The following is a 21,447-nucleotide window of genomic DNA, read 5'->3' as shown; positions in this document are numbered from 1 at the left end:
AGTGTGTGTTTGTGAGAAAGTAGAATCATCAAATGAGAAGAACTTTTTCAAGTTATTCCACTTTGCAGTCACATTTTTCAAAAAGTCCAGAGCTAAGTCATCAGCCCCCTTTAGTTTCTAATACTGACCTATTTGGTGCTCTTATCCAGTCTCATGTCTTTTGGGTGGTTACCAGTTTGGAGTAATTAGAAACCATGCTCCAATAAACATTATTTTACTCATTAAAAAAAAAAAAGTATGGATGAGATGGTATCAAAACATTATCCTTCCTCTAGTCCTTGAGGTCCTATGCTGCTACTCTGCCCTAATACCTACTACTCCATCCCTTGGTTATTTGGTACTCATCAAACAAAAGACGCCTTCCTGTTGTAGACCCTTTGCACTGGCTATTTCTTGTTCCTGGAGTGTTCCTCCCTAAGATCTTCACAAGGCTCTCTCCCTCTCCTCTTCTAAGTCTGTTCCTATGGCACCTCCATGAAACTCACCTGACCACACTATTTAAAATACCAATTTGCTTCCCTGATACTCTCATTCCCCTCTACCCTGCCTTCTTTTCTTCACACAACTAACACGTATAAGTTTAACAAACAATGAATTTCATTATGTTTATGACAAAGATAAAATATTAAAAGCAACAAGAGAAAAATGACAAATAAGATACAAGGGAACTTCCATCAGGTTATCAGCTGATTTCTCAACAGAAACTCTACAAGCCAGAAGAGAATGGCATGATATATTTAACTGATGAAAGAGAAGAACCTACAACCAAGAATACTCTACCCAGCAAGACTCTCATTCAGATTTGATGGAAAAATCAAAAGTTTTCTGAAGAAGCAAAAGTTAAACTAATTCAACACCACCAAACCAGCTTTACAACAAATTCTAAAGGAACTCTAGGCAGGAAACAAGACAAGGAAAAGACCTACAGAAAATAAACCCAAACAATTAAGAAAATGGTAATAGGATCAAACATATCGATAACTACCTTGAATGTAAATGGATTAAATGCACCAACCAAAAGATACTGATGAAAACATGTGCCATACATGTACTTCCACTTACTACATCACTCTGTTTGATCCCCAAACTGTATGTAATTATTTTATAGTTAGGTTAATCATGTTCCCATCATGGCTTGCAATTGTCATTATCTTTTACTTTTTGTCTGGCTATTGATTGTGAAAACTGATAAACATCTTTTATTATTGTGATTGTGTAACTATTATTCACTTAATACCATTGTATCATGATTGGTCAACAGAAAAATAATAGAATTCTATATCACCAAAACTGTCATTTAATAGAAAAACCTGTAATCACTTTTTAAAATCCAGATGCATATCAGAAGTATCTTGGAAATTTTTGAAAAATACAAATGCCCAGATATTGTTTTTTTGCTCCAAAGCTCCAGATATGTTTCTAGAGAGCAGTCATGTTTAAAAACAACTGGATTATATGATGATCTTTTACTTTTATCTAGTTTTCTTTCACTTTTTCTATTTCATATTCAGTTCTCTCATTTCATTTAGTTTATGTTTTCCAATTTCTCCATCTCTCTCTTTTTTTTTGTTCTTTCTCAAGACTTTATCAAGTATAGTAGAAAAACTTTTGCATACATATATATATAATATGTATAACATACATCTTAGATAACATGAATTTTTGCCTAATTAAGAAAATTATGGCGTTAAATAAATCTAAGTTGGATAAGGAAGGGGGTGAAGATATAAAGAGGCTGAGACGAATCAAAAGGTTCCACAAGCTACAGAAGTGACTGTCAAACTTTAGTGGTGTAAGAATCACCTGGAAAGGGGCAGATTCTGAATTATTCAGTAGGTCTGGGCTGAAGACCAAAATTTATTTTCAACAACGATTCTAGTTGATTCTGATGTCAGAGGGCCATGGACCGATTTTTGAGTAGTAGTGGATTTGAAATGATAATTTAAAGTGCTGTTTTGAAAGAAGCTGAGAGAGAGAGGGAAATAGTGGGGGATGGTGATATTTACTGCAGGAATAGGTGGTTACAGTGTGAGATGATTAACTTATTATCTCAAAGATGGAACAGCCTGGAATGATGAAAGGTTTAGAGTATGCCCAAGGGAGTGGGTGGCTGAAGTGGAGAGTGAAATGGAAATAAATATCACCAAAGGGGAGTGTCAAAAGTCTAGGTAATAATCCATGTGGATCCTAAAGCTGCCCCAGATGATGGCAGTACTTGTAAGCAACAGGCAAAAGTATGAACAAAGTTCAAAACCATTAGTAAATGAGGGGAAGGAACTATAGGTGGGTAGAGATCAAGCAAAAATATAAAGTTGAAGGACCTGTAATTAGCCAAGAGTTTTTACGCAATGGCAGAGAAGTGAAACTGGCCAATAGTATGTGAGTCCTTATTGTCTGGCAGGCTTTACATACATCAGTCCATTTCACTCTCACAAACAACAACTCAAACTTCATATAAAGTGAAAGTGAAGTTGCTCAGTTGTGCCGGACTCTTTGTGTCCCCATGGACTGTAGCCTACCAGGCTCCTCCATCCACGGGATTTTTCAGGCAAGAGTACTGGAGAGGGTTGCCATTTCCTTCTCCAGGGGATCTTCCCGATCCAGGGATCGAACCCAGGTCTCCTGCATTGTAGGGAGACACTTTACCGTCTGAGCCACTGGGGAAGTCGTATAAATAAAGTAGGTGCTATTTTTATTTCACTGTTATGAGGAAACAGAAGCTGTTTTAATACAGTTCAGCAAAAAAAAAAAAAAAAAAAAAGATCTCCAGAATATTGTTAGGGGTGAGATTACCAATGGAAATGTTCCTTTAAATTTTATTTGTATTGAAAGATTTTCTTTTCAATATCCAGCAAGTGGCAGCACCAAGTAATTTTACATTAGGTCACTGAATAGAAACAACACACTCTGTATGTATCAAGAGTTCTGTCTACTCCACGCCTTGATGATTTCTTCAGCAGCATCCAATGTACTGTCCTTCTGTAAATTAATGAAATAGTCATCATTACAAATCAAAATAAATTCAAGACAAAGTAAAGATTTAAATACAAACAGTATACCAAAGTCAGTCCATCTGTAAGAGTCATGTAGTGATTTGGGAACTGAGTGGTCCTCAACCCCTGATAACTTGACCCAGGCTTTAGCTGGTCCTTGGCCTCAGTAGCTGAGACAGAGTCCAACAGCATGGCATGGGGATGGGGGATACCTTGAGTAGTGTCACTGGAAGTTCTACCCCATTTTAAACCATTTAACCTTAGCAGGAACACAAAAACTGGGAAATGGCATCTACAGCATCATCCTTTGCCTTGGTGGCCAAATACACAAGTCACAAGCTCTTTAAGGAGCCTAGCAGCAAATCAAACAGGCCGAATATTTATAATGCTATTATCCCATTCCTGTCAGGCTAGAGAAGTGTATGAACCTCATAAGAATTCAATGTTGGGGAGCTATAGAAGTGTCAAAAGCAATCATTACATTATACTGTTTTGTGATGCTGGCTGCTGGTTCAGAGCACTTTATTACTACTATCCTGACACCAAAAGAACTCTACAAATTAACTAGTATGGGGCCAAGGAACATTACCAAGAAAATGATGAATAATCTGTATATACAGCTCAGTCTGAAAACAGCTTAACCTAATCCCAGCCAAAACCATGTCTGTCAGTGTGGACGCCCTCACTGCCAAAGACACAGACTTATAAATAACATTGATGCAGGAGGAGAGCCTGAAGGATGTACTGATGAGATCCTTATTTACTGTTTAGTTCATTTGCGTAGGAAGAGCACAAAATCACAGACTTCTTTCAAAGAGCCTTGTAGACAACAAAAGGAAACCCCTCCCTTAGCTCCCAACAAAGAGGATGCCAGGCGGAGTGAGACTACAGTAATAAGTTAATATACAATTATAGAAAAAAGTCAAAGAATACAGAAGAGTTTACATTGAAAAATAATCATTGTTTCTTCCCTTCTCATGCCTTCCTACTACCCGCATCATCCTCTAAGTCAACTTCCTATGGCAATTTTGATTTTAGTTCTAGTGATTACCAACAAAATCTAAATAATGTATGCTCCTAGTTTTTTAATTTATCAACTTCAGACAATGTTTACCGTTCTCTGCTCTGAATGAGGATAAATTGGTTCTTTCACACTACTCTGCTCCCTCCTATTGAAGTCTCACAGTTACAAGCTCCTAACACCACAGTTAGAGGGCCAGCTGTAAAGATACAATTTATTTGTTTTTTGAATAGGTAATATGTACATATGATGTAAAATTAAATTGATGGATAAACTTCCTGTTGCTTTCTCCACTCTTTTCCTTTCTCCTCCATCTCTACAGAATGACTTACTCCAAAGCCGTTAGGTGGGGCTGAGGGAAACGAGATCACGCATGGGGGTGGGAGAGCCTCAGCAGCCTGGTGCAGGATGCCACAGCCAGAGTGAAGTAAGCAGACCTTCCAACAGCGGGGCGTGAGGTGGCGGTGAAGACGGTAGTGGCACTGGTCAGGAATAGGGCGTCAGAATCGAGGGGGTAAGTAAGCAAGGCATCTGCATGGCAGGGTAGTTCCAGGCAGCATGCAGCCTGGAGGGGATGAGGCAGGCATCTGCCAGCGCAGACGGGTATGGAGCGTCAGAGCCTGTGAGGGAAGAGGGGCGCTGCCATGCAGTGGGTGACGGTGGCTTCGTGTGTGGTGGTGGAGACTCAGAGGAGGGTATCTCTGCAGGGAGGTGACGGAAGCAGGTCAGCACATGTGCTGAAGCTGAGGTGAGGCGAGGATGGTGACCGTACAAGGGACGGGGTGGAAGACTGGTCAAGTGGCAAAGCCGAGTAGGGAAAGGGTGCCTGTCGGGGTGGTGGGTGGAGCGGCAGCAGCACTGAGGAGACTGGTCACGCGCAGAGGTCCTGTTCAAGAAGTGGTTAAATGGTGAGCAGGTGTTTCCACTGTCAATACTGGCAAAGACGGGACTGACTAACATACATAGGGAGAAAGCAGGAATAAACTAGGAGGCGGTTTCTATGTATTTAGATAGACATAGGAATAAGTAGAATAGACAGACATAGAAAGTATGGACATACATTTACATGTTCCCTATCTCTGTCTTCTGGGAGGGCCTGGGAATACTAATACCCCAATGAGCACTTGTCATGCCCAGATCTTGGTTTCTTAACACCATTCTCCAGTAAAAGGTGATTTCAGGTTGAGTTGGACAATGACAAAGTGAACCTACTGCATCTTGAAATGCCAGAAAGTAAGAAAATGCTCAAAAAATTATGGAAGACAAGTCAAAGGAAACAGAGACCAGCTTAACGGGGCTCCTAATGGCCAAATTTTGGAAAATTTGAGCATTGAAATAAGTAATAATAATAAATTTTAACCCACTGAATAAAACAAGTTTATGAGTCCTTACATATATGAATGGCTAAATGAATAAATTATTTGATGTGATATGGAATATTTTCATAGTTTTAAAGTACTTTACCACAAAACATTCATTATTCATCAAGGAAAAAGTGAAACTTTACAGTAGAGAAGCCTGGCAGACACCACCTCAATAAAATGATTAAACTTAACATCACCAGTTGTAGATAAAACTAAAATCACATGCTATCTGATAGGATGCAAAACGAACAAAATATCACTTCTGTGGTTTCTACCAAAAGTGCATAACCTGAATCTATCCATGAGTAAATGTCAAACAAACGTGGAGGGACTTTCTTCAAAATAATTGGTCAATAATTTTCAAAAGTATCAAGATTATGAAAATCAAGGAAATCTGAGGAAACTTCTCAGCTTGAAGAAGATATGACAACTTAATGCAACGCATGATTCTGGCTTGGACTGACTGACTGATGACTGGTTGATTGATACAATTGTGACCTGGATTTATTTATTTATTTGCTTGTGATAAAAAAAAGACATTATTGGGACAATCAGTGAAACCTGAATTGGATCTGAGAATTAGAATAATATAGCACTCTTAAGTTCATGATGTTGATGGTTATATTGTAGAAGAATGTTGTATAATGGAGAATACATAATAAGATATTTGGCAGTAACAGAGGCATCAATAATTAAGTTAGGAACTTGCTCTACAATTGTTTGGAAAAACAGGTTTCAAAATTTATTTACTGAGATTAAACATATATTTCTTTAGGTAACCCTGCCTCTCACCCATGTCTCTCAGCCATTCAGTTTTCCTCTCCAGAAGCAACACTGGATTTTATTATGTATCCTTCCAGAGAGACAGTTGAGGCATTTAAAAGCTTCTTCTCCTTCCCTTCCTTCTTTTCCTTTTTATGTAAATGATATGGTTCCTCACAAACTAATCTGCTCCTTGCTTTTCACTTATTCTCTAGCACTCCACAGAGCTGCTTCACTCGTTTAGGTATGTGAATGTACCATAATTTATTCAAGCAGTCTGCGCTGGTGAGTATTGTGGTTGTCTATTATAACTCTTTGATAGTACAAATAATGCTTCCCTGAAAATCCTTGAATACAGACCTTCAATATGTAAGTAAATCCACAGAAAAAAATCCTACAAGCAGAATTGGTGGGCCAAAAGACATGTGCATTTACATTTAGATAATTTTCAAACTAACCCCATAGAGATTTTACAAATTATACTTGTACTCTCAATCAGTGCATGAGAGCATCTTAGGGAACTTTCCAGTTGTTTTGGTTATTTCCAATCTAACAGATAATATAAAATTTCAAGGCAGTTTTCTTTTTCTTTTTTTTGGGCAGTTTTATTTTTCATTTGTTGTATTATTGAGATGCTCTATCCTTTAATATTTGACAGCTACTTAGGATTTTACTAATAGCCATTGTAAAGTGCTGCCTTTGGCTTGTTCTGTCCTAAAATTCGCCCTGCTTTCTTTCAGTTTCCACTTTCTTGGCATGCTTTGCCCTCCTTTTATTTTTTGCTTTTCCAAGCAGTTGGGTTAGGTGTGTCAGCTTTCCCTAGGGGCTGGATGTTGCTCTGCCATCTTCCAATATTGAATGCTGATGCAAAGGTGAGTCTACACTGATCTTCCTCCTCTCCTGTCTCCATGGAGGCCTCGATCACCTTGTGTAGGTACCAAAGGATCATTTATAAAGCCCAATATATTAAACAAGGTACATCTCAGTGTTTTTCTGTGACATTCCTGAGACAAGCCATTTCCTTCCTTGTTTCAAATGGAAAGGATTCTCAAAGCTATAAAATTCTTTCCCAATTCTATTTGTTCTGCCCCCCTCACCCCTATCCTCCACTCCTCCAGGAACTCTAGATATATCATTTGTCTCCCACATTTATACTTTTTCTAACATTTAAAAACTCTTTGTTCCTGGGAATTCCCTGGCAGCCCAGTCCTTAGGACTCTATGCTTTCACTGCTGAGGGCCCAAGTTCAATTCCTGGTCAGGGAACTAAGATCCTACAAGCTGTATGGTATAGCCAAAAAAAAAAAAAAGAAATTCTTTGTTCCCTTCACTTCTTTTCACCCACTTTTCTCAATCCTCTGTGTGTTTACAGAAGAATTTAGTGTTCTCTATGCTGCTTCCAATGTTACTACCATTATCAATAGCTATATTTTTTCTCCTTCAATTTCTTACCTGATCTCTTGACAGCTATCATTTCATCTTCTTACATTATCTTACTACAGCTTCCCTGAATTTTAAAAAACTTCTGCTGTTAACTCTTGTTTTAAATGTTTTGAATTTGAAATATAACACTTTTTACTTGCTCTATGGCAACAGTTCTTTTTTGGTTTTGGTTTTTTGTTGTTGTTGAATATTCTCTGATACTTATTTTTCATTATATTTTTCTCCTTCTCCTTAATAGCATCTTTGTAGATTCAGAGTCTGGTCCTTTTTATTGCTCATTTTTGGGTGAATTCTCTTTGTAAGCTCCCACAGCCAGCACAATTATGGTTCCTATTGTTCTGGGTAATGAGTAAGCTAGTTGTTGGCTCTATGATTTGAACATGTAGTTGCAGATTTGTATAAAGGAGGAGACAGGAAAGAACTAGGAGGGAGTAGAAATTATCTTTGGCTCACAGTAAAGTTAAATATGATTGATGGAGAGTTCAGTGAAGGGGAGTTCTTTTAGACTTTATTTCTTTTTAACTAATGTAACTGTCTCCCTCCAATTTAATGTATCCACCTTGCCTCAACACAGCTTTAGCAAAAATGAGAGGAAAGAGTAAATCTATAGCCCTTTCTTTCCACTTGGTTCGCATAGGTACTAGATGACATGACCCTATGTTTCTACTCTGCCTTGTCCACGCTGCCAAATGGGTCTGGAGAAGTTTCCACTCCCAGTGCACTTACTGTTCCCGCTGCTCTGGATAATGAGTAGGCTACCTATTGGCTCTGCCTATTAGGACGTAGAAGCAGGAGCCTTTCTCCGTGTCTTCCCTCTGCCATTTCCTTCACTGTATCTGGCAACTCTTCCTCATTTCCTGGTGGATTTGGAATTTGTTTTCCATTTTCCTAGCTGTTCTTTTTAAAAAATAATTTCCAAGAAGAGAATGGGAGAAGGCCTGTTGACCGTGTCTAAAACTGGAAGTCTTATGTTACTTTTTTGTTCTATTAGTTCTGCTTATAACTTCAAATAATATATATTTATACCTCTATAAATCCACTATAAGATGCAAGTATTAATGGCCTTACCCTTTCTTCTACATTTCAGATAATTAAATGTTGACATTGTTAGGTTGTTAAAATTTATATTCTATTCTAAATAAGTCTCCCATAGTTTGTCTATATGGTGTCTCTAAAAGTTGAAAACAGTGTTTACATCATTCTGACCAGACTTATAGATGAGTGTGTTGGTATAGAGAGTGCCTTAATTTTGATAAGATTGTTTTCAGTAGTGATAACATCTTAAAAATAGCAACAATACATTCAGATTATTTTTTAGCACAGATCTGATGGTGCTGAATTCTCTTAGCTTTCATTTATCAGGGATGTATATTTTGTTTTCAGTGTAAAAGGATATTTTCCTGGATATAGAATATGTCAGCACTTTAAAGGTGCCACTTCATTGTCATCTGGTCTCTACTGTTTCTGATAAGAAATTAGTCAACATTCATATCTTTGCTCCCATGCATGTGAAGTATAGTTTTTCTCTGGCTGCTTTCAAGATCTTATCATTATCTATAGCTTTCAGCAGTTTAATTATGATGTGTCAAGTTGTGATTTTATTTGTATCCTGTGTGGTTCACTGAATTTTTAGATCTCTGAATTGCTATTCACCAAATATAGGGAAATATAGTCCTTTTAAAAAATATTTTTTTCTGCCACATTTTCTCTCTCTTTTTTTGGATACTACAGTTACATGTATATTATTACTTGACATTGACTCTGAGGCTCTGTTTATTTTTCGAAAATAATTTTCCCCTCTTTTTTCAGACTGGATGATTTCTATGGATCTGTATTAAGGTGAACACTTTTTTTCCTCACATCCTCAATCTTCTGTATGTTATGACTATATATATTTTTCATACCAAGTATTACATTTCAAAATTCTTTAAGTTCCATTTGGTTCTCTTTTTAATTGCTTTAATCTAGTTGCTCATTATGACCATATTTTCACATTTATAATATCTGCTTTAAAGTCCTTGTCTACTAATTCCTACATATGAGTAACCCTTAAGATCTGTTTCTATTGACTGTGTAGAAGTCACATTTTTTTCCTTTTCATTAAAGTTTGCATTTTCTTGTGTCTTCACATGTGTCTGGATATTTTAATGTTACAGGTAAGGAATCTAATTATATTGTAATCCAATAAACTCAGCTTCAAAAAGTGCTGAGTTTTTGTTCTGATAATTTTATGGTAGCAAGCCAAAACTTAAAAACTGCATATGAGCACATCATGCCTAGCAATAGAAAAAAAATGGTGCTTTATAAACCAGAAGGAAGGACATTATAAATGTGTAGAACAGGGAACTTACTTTAATGAAGCAAAATCGCACAAATTTCTCAAACTGTAATTTGGTCTCTGCATTACAGAATGCTGAAACTGGGATGGCTGACAGTTTCTGAAAAACAAATAGGAAAAATATGAAAACTACTTACACTTTAAATATTAATTTTTAGAGCACAAACATTAAAAACAAATAAATACTTCCAAATATTCACAGTAATTTCCAAAAGAAATATATTTTTAAAATCCTCCAGAGAATTCTCTAGTGAACCAATGGTTAGGATTCTCTGCTTTCACTGCCAAGGGCATAGGTTCAATCCTTGGTCACAGAACTAAGATCCTGTAAACCACATAATGTGGCCAAAAAATAAAATAAATAAATAAATAAAATCTTCCAAATAACTGTGAGTAGAATATCAGGGAATAAAACTACAGCTCACATTTTTCAAAGCATGTCAACAGGCTTCCTTCATAAATTAACTATAACATACAGCACAATATTGCAGAAGCCAATAAACATTACCTTATTTTTAATCATCCACTTCACGAATTTATAGTCATAAGGTTCATTGCTGTCCTTCATATCGAAGAGGTCTACATCTAAAACAATAATAAAAATTGGATGGGCTATGTATTATATCTGAGGCAAAGTGTATTTAATTTGTCTATTAAGATTCAAAATTTCCTCATGCTGGATTCATACTGCATGGTATAGTGGGAAGTAAGGAATTCCCAGAGAAGCTTTACAGATATGACACTCTAAGGCACTACTCACATATACATCTGGTTGATCATGTTTGTGTATACAGCTTTTAGCACTGGAAGACAGTAGGAAGAGGCAAGGACAACGAGGAGTGTTACTCTTCCATTTATAAATAATACATGCCTCTATGATCATTATTAAGGAAATAACCTCAATTTTTAAGGTATTCATCTGTAAGAATTTTATTTCCAAATGGTAATTCATTATTAGATTGTGAGCTCCACAGGGATATTGCAATTTATCACTATCCCCATCTCCTAGGTCAGTATCTAGCATGTAAGTACTGAAAAGCATGTTTGTGGAATGAGTAAATTAATAAAATTCATTATTTATCAAGGGAAAATGTCTACATAGTTCTCCCAAGTGATATATTTATTGTTTCCCTCTTCCAAATACTATGCTTAATTTTTAAAAAATTTGGTGAAAAACTTCAAATACACATTCCTATATTTACCTCTTGTTCCAATCTTGCTTTAAGGTCTGGACAAGATATTTCTCTGGCATTGGGATTCAGTAACCTACATTTCATATTGTTTCAACTGTACTGACTTGTACTCAAGATCTTTTTGAATACCCCAAAGCAACAAACACTGATGGTCACTGTAATCAATTATTTTATCCTTTTTTTTGTGGCTACCCTCGTAGCTCAATTCACAAAGAATGTGCCTGCAATGCATGAGATCCAGGTTTGATCCCTAGGTAGGGAAGATCCTCTGGAGAAAGGACTGACAACCCACTCCAATATTCATTCTTGCCTGGAGAATTCCATGGACAGAGGAGCCTGTCGGCCTACAGTCCATGGGGTTGCAAAGAGTCAGACACGACTAAGCAACTAACACACACATACTTTATTGCTCAAAATAAATCAAGGCAGTTATCTTCTTTCTTTTATTTGCTAAATAATACTGGGTCCCTTCAAATTAATAGCGTAAAAACCTTGACACTAAAGAAAGTTTCACTTTTATTTTTTTAAATGACTTAATATGGCTTTCCTTAATGATTTTATTTCAATTTTCTCCTGTGATTTAAGAATGTAAAATTTCCATATAATAATGCTAATAATATGCTACCATTTATTACTATTTGTTAAACATGTTACATGATTCTCTCATTCATTTGTCCTATAATTCTGTGAGATGCAGCAATTCTCATTTTACAGATGAAGTTAAACTACTACTTTAAGTCATATGTATGTTTGTGTGTTTAATTCAGATTTGACTCTAAAAAAAATGACAACTTAAAACAGAGTCTAATTGCAAATTCTGTGAAAACTCCAAGTGACAATTACACGAGTAGCATACTCAAAGTTAACCTGGAGAGAGTAGTGATTACAACAGGAGAAGAAACAACAGGAGGGTACTGACATACTGTAATCAACACTGTCTATACTATTCATTTCTTCTTCTTTTAAATTTATTGAGGTATAGATAGTGAGGGACAGGGAGGCCTGGTGTGCTGTAGTCCATGGGGTCACAGAGTTGGACACAGCCTAGCGACTGAACAGCAACAACAGAGAGTTGATGTACAATGCTGTGTTAGTCTCTGCAGTATAGCAAAGTGAGTCAGTTCCGCACATACACATATCCACTCTTCTTCACATTCTTTTCCCATATAGGTGCCTAGAGTGTCCTGAGAAGAGTTCCCTGTGCTACACAGTAGGTCCTCACTAGTTATCTATTTTATATATAGTAGTGTGCATATGTCCAGTCTCAATGCTGCCATTTATCCCCCTCACCCAGCTTTCCCCCTTGGCACCCATAAGTTTCACTCAGTATAGTAACTGCTTATTTATTCTTGTAACACTTAGAAAAGAGAAATTTATTGCCACGGGACTCAAAGAAAAGGAAGGGAATAAATACAATTCTAAATATTTTATAGTTAGGAGAAAGTTGGAATCTACTTCTTTTCAATGCATCAGGGACAGGTGTTCAAACAAACTAAAGAAAATATTTGTTTCCTGGAGGTAGGAGTTTGAACCATATTATAATAGCACTAGCTTATTTAAGTAATCTATGAAAACAAAAATCAGTTGTTCTATTCCCACTATCTCCTCCCTAATTTCACATCTTATCTTACTATCTTCCTATTTGTAACCTTGTCTTCTGATTAAATGTTTCCCTTTTTAGTTCTAGGATGATGCTCACTGGTCAGGGAAGTTGCTGAGTATAGCAGAAAATATATGTTTACTGGTTAGTACACGCATCTCTGCATTCAGAGTCCACCTCTGATACTTATTAATTGATTAACTTCAGTAAATTTCTTGACTTTTAATGACATCTTTCTCAACTATTAATGGGGATATAACAGCACCAATCTTATGTGGCTTTTGTGAGATTTTGATATTTGTAAAGCAAACTACTGTATCATAAATGTTCAAAAAATATTAACTAGTTAGTCACTGCTATGAGCTATAAAGAGAATTACTATGTTCATGAATTTTATGGTTCATTTTTATCTTTAAGTTACCATCAAATGAAAGTTTTGTTTTCTTGCTTCTGTCTTTTGAAAAAGCTGGGACTAACCTCCAGTATATGGAAGAATTTCTATAATCAAAATAATCAGATGAAAGAGAAAAATAAACTTGTCTTCATATGTAGAAGGGTCTTATAGACATTAACATTCTTTCTCATACAGGTGAAGGATCATAAAGAACACACCTCTTTTTCCCCATCATCATAAAAGTTGTTTTCTAGCCCAAATCCTTTCTGCTATTATAACCATACTAGTTCAAGATCTAGGACCTAAACCAACACTGCATGCAGGCTGGATCAACTGAGGATAAAATGGGAAACTATTTAAGAGCTTAATGCAACAAAAGTTGCATTACTGTCTTTTTGATGTTTAATGTCAAAATGTGATAAATTTCTTTTAGAATTTACTATCTGCAAAAGTTTGGTTCCAGAAAAGATTTACTTGTATCTAAAAAGCTGTTAAGTTTAATTTTATCCGAGAATCATGTAACTGATTCCATCTTTCTATTTGTCTTTATTGCCATGAAGTTTGGAACCAAGTTAATGCTAATTACAATACAGCTGACCCTTGAACAATACAGGTTTGAACTGTGTAAGACCACTTATACACAGATTTTTTTCAATAGCAAACACCATGGTACATACAATCCATGGTTGGTTGAATCCACTTCTGTGGAACCTTAGATGAGGAGGGACTACATACACAGAAGGACCTCAGATATGGAGGGCCAACTATAAATTATACATGGATTTTCAACTGTACAGAGTCACCATCTTGCAACCCCTGCATTATTCTAGGGTCAACTACATATGAACCCAGGTGACTAAAATATTTGCTTTCCCTACTCCATGTTACTTTAACATATGAATATTTCTACTTACATATCATTGCATAGAAGAATTTAAATATGAATTAGCTCAAAGTTTTGTTGGAAGCAGATAAAAGTAAAATAATTTTCTTCTAAACAGATGAAAACTGTGCCATTTCTTTTTATCATTTCATGAAATGAGCTGCACATTTAAGCCCAATACAGGAAAAGTGGTTTCTAAACCTTAGAATATAGAACATCATAAGGGTTTTTATATAAGAAGAGAACTTAGGAGCCTAACAAATACAGCTCTCTGGCAATAGCAGAACCAAGAACCCCTGGTCACTCTGCTTTTCTCACAGCAAATGAGTAAATAATAATCACTGTTTTGTTAAAACATTGAAAGTTTCTAGCTTCATAAAATTTAGTATATATAAAAGAATTTTCAAGCTCACTAGCATATCACCTCACTGTTATAAAACCTTAAAACATTTAAAACTATGCAGAATTGCTGTAATTTCTGTCAAAATAAATTAGGCTCTTAAATTTACTGTGACTAACACTACAGTTCTGGGGAAGAAATATGTTATACATAAAATATTACTATGCTTCTAACTTTAGATTTGTACGGCATGTCAGAATTCCATATTGTAGCTTCAAGTAATGTAAAGGTCATCGTTTTTTGGAGACAAAACTATTTGGAATCTAGTTGTATGACTTCAGGCAAGTTATTCTCTAAGTCTCCATATCTTAAAAAACAGAGATAACAATGCTTTTTTTTAAAAAGGGTATTTGAAGCTTTGGCATGCAGTAGACCATCAATAAATATTACTTTCCTCCTTGACTTCATTTCTGTATACTCTAAAGTGACAAGTATTCTCCAATAGCATGAATATTCTAGAAATATTTTTTTTTCTTAAGTAAAAAGGAAACTAAAATTTTACTAAAAGGAACACAAAGGATACATATTTTTTATGTACCTGTTTTAAATTACATACCAGAACAAGGTAACAGCAAATTCTATGTTTATCAGAATACCTAGAACAAATAACTCCCTAATAGTCATATTCAAGGTCAATGGCCTAATCATCAAGATGATTGCAGAAAAACACTGACACTGTGGAAATCCATTTTCCCATAAATGAAAGGCTGATATTGGCTTTAGTACTAATCTTTTCTTCATAAATTTGATATAATTCCGCACCTAGGTTTCTGTATATTTGAATAATAAACACCTTTACAAACCTAGCAAAGACACGTCAGCAATGATGAAGTATCCCCCATCAGGAACTATGGGTTTTAGGCCAACACTTTCAAGTAAATGTACCATCCGATCTCTTTTTACTTCTAACTCTTTTGGCAAAGAATTGAAGTAACATTCTGGGTCATCCATGCGCTTGATGTCAATCCAGAGAGCTTGAGCCAAGGCTTCCTGTATGTTAAGATTGAAAAATATGGAAAGGAAATATGGCAATGTTATGTACTGCCAAGTTTACTGGTATAATAAATAAAGATTGTCTGAGTAATATTACTGACAAGAAAATGATTCAGGGAATTACAGTTGAACCTATGTGAAATTCTACAGACTAATGGAAGAACAAGTTACATGGAAATGATTAAATCTAATGTGAAGAACTGAGGATGAACCACAAAAATTCAAATTGAAATAGGGGTACAGTTGTCCCTTACTATTCACACAGGTGATTGGTTCCAGGGCCCCCGCAAATACCAAAATCCAAGGATGTTCAAGTATTTTATATGAAATGCATCCATGGGCTCTGCATCTGTGAATCCAACCAACCCTGGATCCACAATCTTTAGCTGAATCAATGGATGCAGAACCTGTGGATAGGGAGGGCCAACTGTATTATATAAAGATGCCTTACTTGGAAATGAAAAAGACAACCGTGTTTTCCACTAAGGTTAGCTTCAGAGTGATTTGCTAGATCTAAGCCTGAAAGACAATCAGAGAAATGATAAACTAGCCAGCATTTCCCCATTACCTTTCAGGGCAAGATAGTGTAAATGAAAGCTGATCGATCCACTGTGTCACTCTTTGTAAGTGTGTGAATCCCTGTACTAATCATTCACATTTTTTCTCCACTGCTTTTATCAACATCTGACATATTATGTTATTAAAACATTTACTTGCTTATTATCTGTGCTCCCCCAACAGTCTATAAGCTTCAAAAGGGCAGGAATTCTTGACCGCTTTATCTCTGACACTCAGTAAGTATTTTTTTATTAAGTGAATAGATTTATTTTGAGAATTAAAAGAGTTGAATACAATAAAAATCAATGTCTAACTAGCTTTTATCATATCATTCTATAGTCATTTGAAAAAAAATTTTATTAGGATTTTTTTTCTTATTCAGTATTTTTGATAGGAACAAAAAAGTTTATTGTAGCCAACATATTTCCCGGTTTTGGCTTTTTAACTGCTTCCCAAAAAAATAGTTTTCAGTATTCTGATTATTCACAGAATAATAGTACATAGATCCCTGTTTTACAGATATTAAAAAACTAGAAACAATATAAAAAAATATACGTTAAAAAGTCTTGCAACCCATCCCAGACCCTATCTACTAGTTTCATCTGTTCCCTTTACTCCTGAAATAGCCACTTTAACTAGTTTCATATGGTCCTTCCAGAGATTCTTTAAGAAAGTATAAGCAAATAGTTTTCTCCCTTTCTTATACAGAATATAACATAAATAATGATATATACTGCTCTGTATCTTGCTTTTATTTTTACAATATATCCTGGATATCTTTCCATATCAGTAATCACAGAGTTTTCTCATTCTTTTTTGTTTTTCCTTTCCTTTTCCTTTCTTTTCACTTTTTTTTTCATTTATTTTTATTAGTTGGAGGCTAATTACTTTACAATATTGTAGTGGGTTTTGTCATACATTGACATGAATCAGCCATGGATTTACATGTATTCCCCATCCCGATCCCTCTGGGTCTTCCCAGTGCACCAGGCCCAAGCACTTGTCTCATGTATCCAACCTGGGCTGGTGATCTGTTTCCCCCTAGATAATATACATGTTTCGATGCTGTTCTCTCGAAACATCCCACCCTCGCCTTCTCCTACAGAATCCAAAAGTCTGTTCTGTACATCTGTGTCTCTTTTTCTGTTTTGCATATAGAGTTATCATTACCATCTTTCTAAATTTCATATATATGTGTTAGTATGCTGTAATGTTCTTTATCTTTCTGGCTTACTTCACTCTGTATAATGGGCTCCAGTTTCATCCATCTCATTAGAACTGATTCAAATGAATTCTTTTTAATGGCTGAGTAATATTCCATGGTGTATATGTACCACAGCTTCCTTATCCATTCATCTGCTGATGGGCATCTAGGTTGCTTCCATGTCCTGGCTATTATAAACAGTGCTGCGATGAACATTGGGGTGCATGTGTCTCTTTCAGATCTGGTTTCCTCAGTGTGTATGCCCAGCAGTGGGATTGCTGGGTCATATGGCAGTTCTAATTCCAGTTTTTTAAGAAATCTCCACACTGTTTTCCATAGTGGCTGTACTAGTTTGCATTCCCACCAACAGTGTAAGAGGGTTCCCTTTTCTCCACACCCTCTCCAGCATTTATTGCTTGTAGACTTTTGGATAGCAGCCATCCTGACTGGCGTGTAATGGTACCTCATTGTGGTTTTGATTTGCATTTCTCTAATAATGAGTGATGTTGAGCACCTTTTCATGTGTTTGTTAGCCATCTGTATGTCTTCTTTGGAGAAATGTCTGTTTAGATCTTTGGCCCATTTTTTGATTGGGTCATTTATTTTTCTGGAATTGAGCTGCAGGAGTTGCTTGTATATTTTTGAGATTAATCCTTTGTCTGTTTCTTCATTTGCTATTATTTTCTCCCAATCTGAGGGCTGTCTTTTCACCTTACTTATAGTTTCCTTTGTAGTGCAAAAGCTTTTAAGTTTCATTAGGCCCCATTTGTTTAGTTTTGCTTTTATTTCCAATATTCTGGGAGGTGGGTCATAGAGGATCTTGCTGTGATTTATGTCGGAGAGTGTTTTGCCTATGTTCTCCTCTAGGAGTTTTATAGTTTCTGGTCTTACATTTAGATCTTTAATCCATTTTGAGTTTATTTTTGTGTATGGTGTTAGAAAGTGTTCTAGTTTCATTCTTTTACAAGTGGTTGACCAGTTTTCCCAGCACCACTTGTTAAAGAGGTTGTCTTTTTTCCATTGTATATCCTTGCCTCCTTTGTCGAAGATAAGGTGTCCATAGGTTTGTGGATTTATCTCTGGGCTTTCTATTCTGTTCCATTGATCTATATTTCTGTCTTTGTGCCAGTACCATACTGTCTTGATGACTGTGGCTTTGTAGTAGAGTCTGAAGTCAGGCAGGTTGATTCCTCCAGTTCCATTCTTCTTTCTCAAGATTACTTTGGCTATTCGAGGTTTTTTGTATATCCATACAAATTGTGAAATTATTTGTTCTAGTTTTGTGAAAAATACCGTTGGTAGCTTAATAGGGATTGCATTGAATCTATAGATTGCTTTGGGTAGTATAGCCATTTTGACAATATTGATTCTTCCAATCCATGAACACGGCATTTTGCAATCCCCACCAGCAATGTATGAGTGATTAAAGTTAAAATTTTATGTGTTAAAACCAAAACCATTCTTGATAGCAATGAATATGTGTTTGCTTCTAAATTTCCAAATTATACTGAAAGGACATGAAGGAACTGAGCCAACTGAAGTACAGAACATAAAAATAACACCTCTGCCCAAAGACCATGCAGCAGCCCCAAATTACTGTAACACCTACCTGTAGAGGGGTTGCACAAGTATAAACAGTGTTTTGCTGAACTGTCTGTAAATGTTTTATCAAATGTTTAGGACCAATGGACCAGCCAAGCTGGAAAAGGAAAAGATTTAAAAATTAATCTAATTGTATGTACCAGATCTGATAGAGTAGTAGCTAAGCTTAATGCTATTATTAAATATATGCATTTCTAAAATGTTCACACTATGAAAGCTGTGCAGTCTTAGTAGCTAGAAACATTTCAACTTTGATCTTTTTGTGGAATAGTTTCCAACTGAAGTCACTAAATTCTGCCTTCAGAAGGCAAACAGTGCTTGCAATCATTAGTATCTACTTCTCTCTTTGAATTTGCTATTTTTGATATTCTGGAAGTCTAATAACTGGCAACAAAGCTTGTTTGAATATAGATAAAAGTAACTTTCAAAGAGGGCCTTAAGGGACTCTTCCATAATTTGGTTCTCCAAATTATGTTCTGGAAGACAATCAAGTTTCAATTTGATCAATTGTGATTGTATTACATAGTACAGTGGTTAAGTGCATGGATTCTAAACCTAGATTTCCTGCCCTGGCTGGAATTCAAATTTATTAGCAATGAAACCTTAGGCAAGTTGCTTAGATTCTCTGTACTTTAGTTTTAATGTCTGTAAAAGGGGAATAATAAATTACATCCAACTCAGAACATGGTTATGAGAATGAAAGAAATCAGTATGTGTAAATCTCTAGAACCTGGTACACAGTAAGCATTAAAACATTCAGTTCAGTTCAGTTCAATTCAGTCACTCAGGCGTGTCCAACTCTTTGTGACCCCATGAACTACAGCATGACAGGCCTCCCTGTCTATCACCAACTCCTGGAGTTTACTCAAACTCATGTCCATGAGCTGGTGATGCCATCCAACCATCTCATCCTCTGTCATCCCCCTCTCCTCCTGTCCTCAATCTTTTCCAGCATCAGGGTCTTTTCCTATGAGTCAGCTCTTCGCATCAGTGGGCCAAAGTATTGGAGTTTCAGCTTCAACATCAGTCCTTCCAATGAACACCCAGGACTGATCTCCTTTAGGATGGACTGGATGGATCTCCGTGCAGTCCAAGGGACTCTCAAGAGTCTTCTCCAACACCACAGTTCAAAAGCATCAATTCTTTGGCACTCAGCTTTCTTTACACTCCAACTCTCACATCTATACATGACCACTGGAAAAACCATGGCCTTGACTAGATGGACCTTTGTTGGCAAAGTAATGTCTCTGGTTTTTAATATGCTGTCTAGGTTGGTCATAACTTTCCTTTCAAGGAGTAAGAGTCTTTTAATTTCATGGCTGCAATCACCATCTGCAGTGATTTTGGAGCCCAAAAAAATAAAGTCAGCCACTGTTTCCACTGTTTCCCCATCTATTTTTTATGAAGTGATGGAACCAGATGCCATGATCTTAGTTTTCTGAATGTTGAACTTTAAGCCAACTTTTTCACTCTCCTCTTTCTCTTTCATCAAGAGGCTCTTTAGTTCTTTACTTTCTGCCATAAGGGTGGTGTCATCTGCATATTTGATGTTATTGATATTTCTCCCAGCAATCTTGATTCCAGCTTGTGCTTCTTCCATCCTAGCGTTTCTCATGATGTACTCTGCATATAAGTCAAATAAGCAAGGTGACAATATGCAGCCTTGACATACTCCTTTCCCTGTTTGGAACCAGTCTGTTGTCCCATGTCCAGTTCTAACTGTTGCTTCCTGACCTGCCTACAGGTTTCTCAAGAGGCAGGTCAGGTGGTCTGGTATTCCCATCTCTTTCAGAATTTTCCACAGTTTTTTGTGATCCACACAGTAAAAAGCTTTGGCATAGTCAATAAAGCAGAAATAGATGTTTTTCTGGAACTCTCTTGCTTTTTCGATGTTCCAGTGGACATTGGCAATTTGATCTCTGGTTCCTCTGCCTTTCCTAAAACCAGCTTGAACATCTGGAAGTTCATGGTTCATGTATGGCTGAAGGCTGGCTTGGAGAATCTTGAGCATTACTTTGCTAGCATGTGAGATGAGTGCAACTGTGTGGTAGTTTGAGCATTCTTTGGCATTTCCTTTCTTTGGGATTGGAATGAAAACTGACCTTTTCCACTCCTGTGGCCACTGCTGGGTTTTCCAAGTTTGCTGACATATTAAGTGTAGCACTTCCACAGCATCATCTTTCAGGATTTGAAATAGCTCAACTGGGATTCTTGCCTCTTTCGAAAACTGACCTGCCTCTTGGGAAACCTGTATGCAGGTCAGGAAGCAACAATTAGAACTGGACATGGAACAGTAGACTGGTTCCAAATAGGAAAAGGAGCCCATCAAGGCTGTATATTGTCACCCTGCTTATTTAACTTATATGCAGAGTACATCATGAGAAATGCTGGGCTGGAAGAAGCACAAGCTGGAATCAAGATTGCCACGAGAAATATCAATAACCTTGGATATGCAGATGACACCACCCTTATGGCAGAAAGTAAAGAACTAAAGAGCCTTGATGAAAGTGAAAGAGCAGAGTGAAAGAGTTGGCTTAAAGCTCAACATTCAGAAAACTAAGATCATGGCATCTGGTTCCATCATTCCATGGCAAATAGATGAGGAAAGAGTGGAAACAGTGGCTGACTTTATTTTTCTGGGCTCCAAAATCACTGCAGATGGTGATTGCAGCCATGAAATTAAAAGACGCTTGCTCCTTG

The 21,447-nt window shown here is 36.5% G+C and overlaps 1 protein-coding gene across 2 annotated transcripts in view; it reads right to left on the bottom strand.

Annotated features, from left to right (window-relative positions):
* Positions 1 to 2,783: 2,783 nt before the first annotated feature.
* Positions 2,784 to 21,447, bottom strand: part of KYAT3 (kynurenine aminotransferase 3) — a 94,961-nt gene continuing 76,297 nt past the window's right edge. For both annotated transcript variants that reach the window (XM_043460745.1, XM_043460747.1), the window contains 5 exons: positions 18,755 to 18,844; positions 15,194 to 15,380; positions 10,429 to 10,505; positions 9,934 to 10,020; positions 2,784 to 2,979 (listed from right to left, as the gene is read on the bottom strand). In XM_043460745.1, coding sequence (XP_043316680.1) covers positions 2,917 to 2,979; positions 9,934 to 10,020; positions 10,429 to 10,505; positions 15,194 to 15,380; positions 18,755 to 18,844 — 504 coding nt within the window. In that variant the 3' untranslated portion in view covers positions 2,784 to 2,916. The remainder of the gene's footprint in view (positions 2,980 to 9,933; positions 10,021 to 10,428; positions 10,506 to 15,193; positions 15,381 to 18,754; positions 18,845 to 21,447) is intronic.

Source organism: Cervus canadensis, chromosome 2 (genome assembly GCF_019320065.1).
Source record: "Cervus canadensis isolate Bull #8, Minnesota chromosome 2, ASM1932006v1, whole genome shotgun sequence".
NCBI lineage: Eukaryota > Metazoa > Chordata > Mammalia > Artiodactyla > Cervidae > Cervus > Cervus canadensis.
This window is presented reverse-complemented; position numbering and strand designations above follow the sequence as displayed.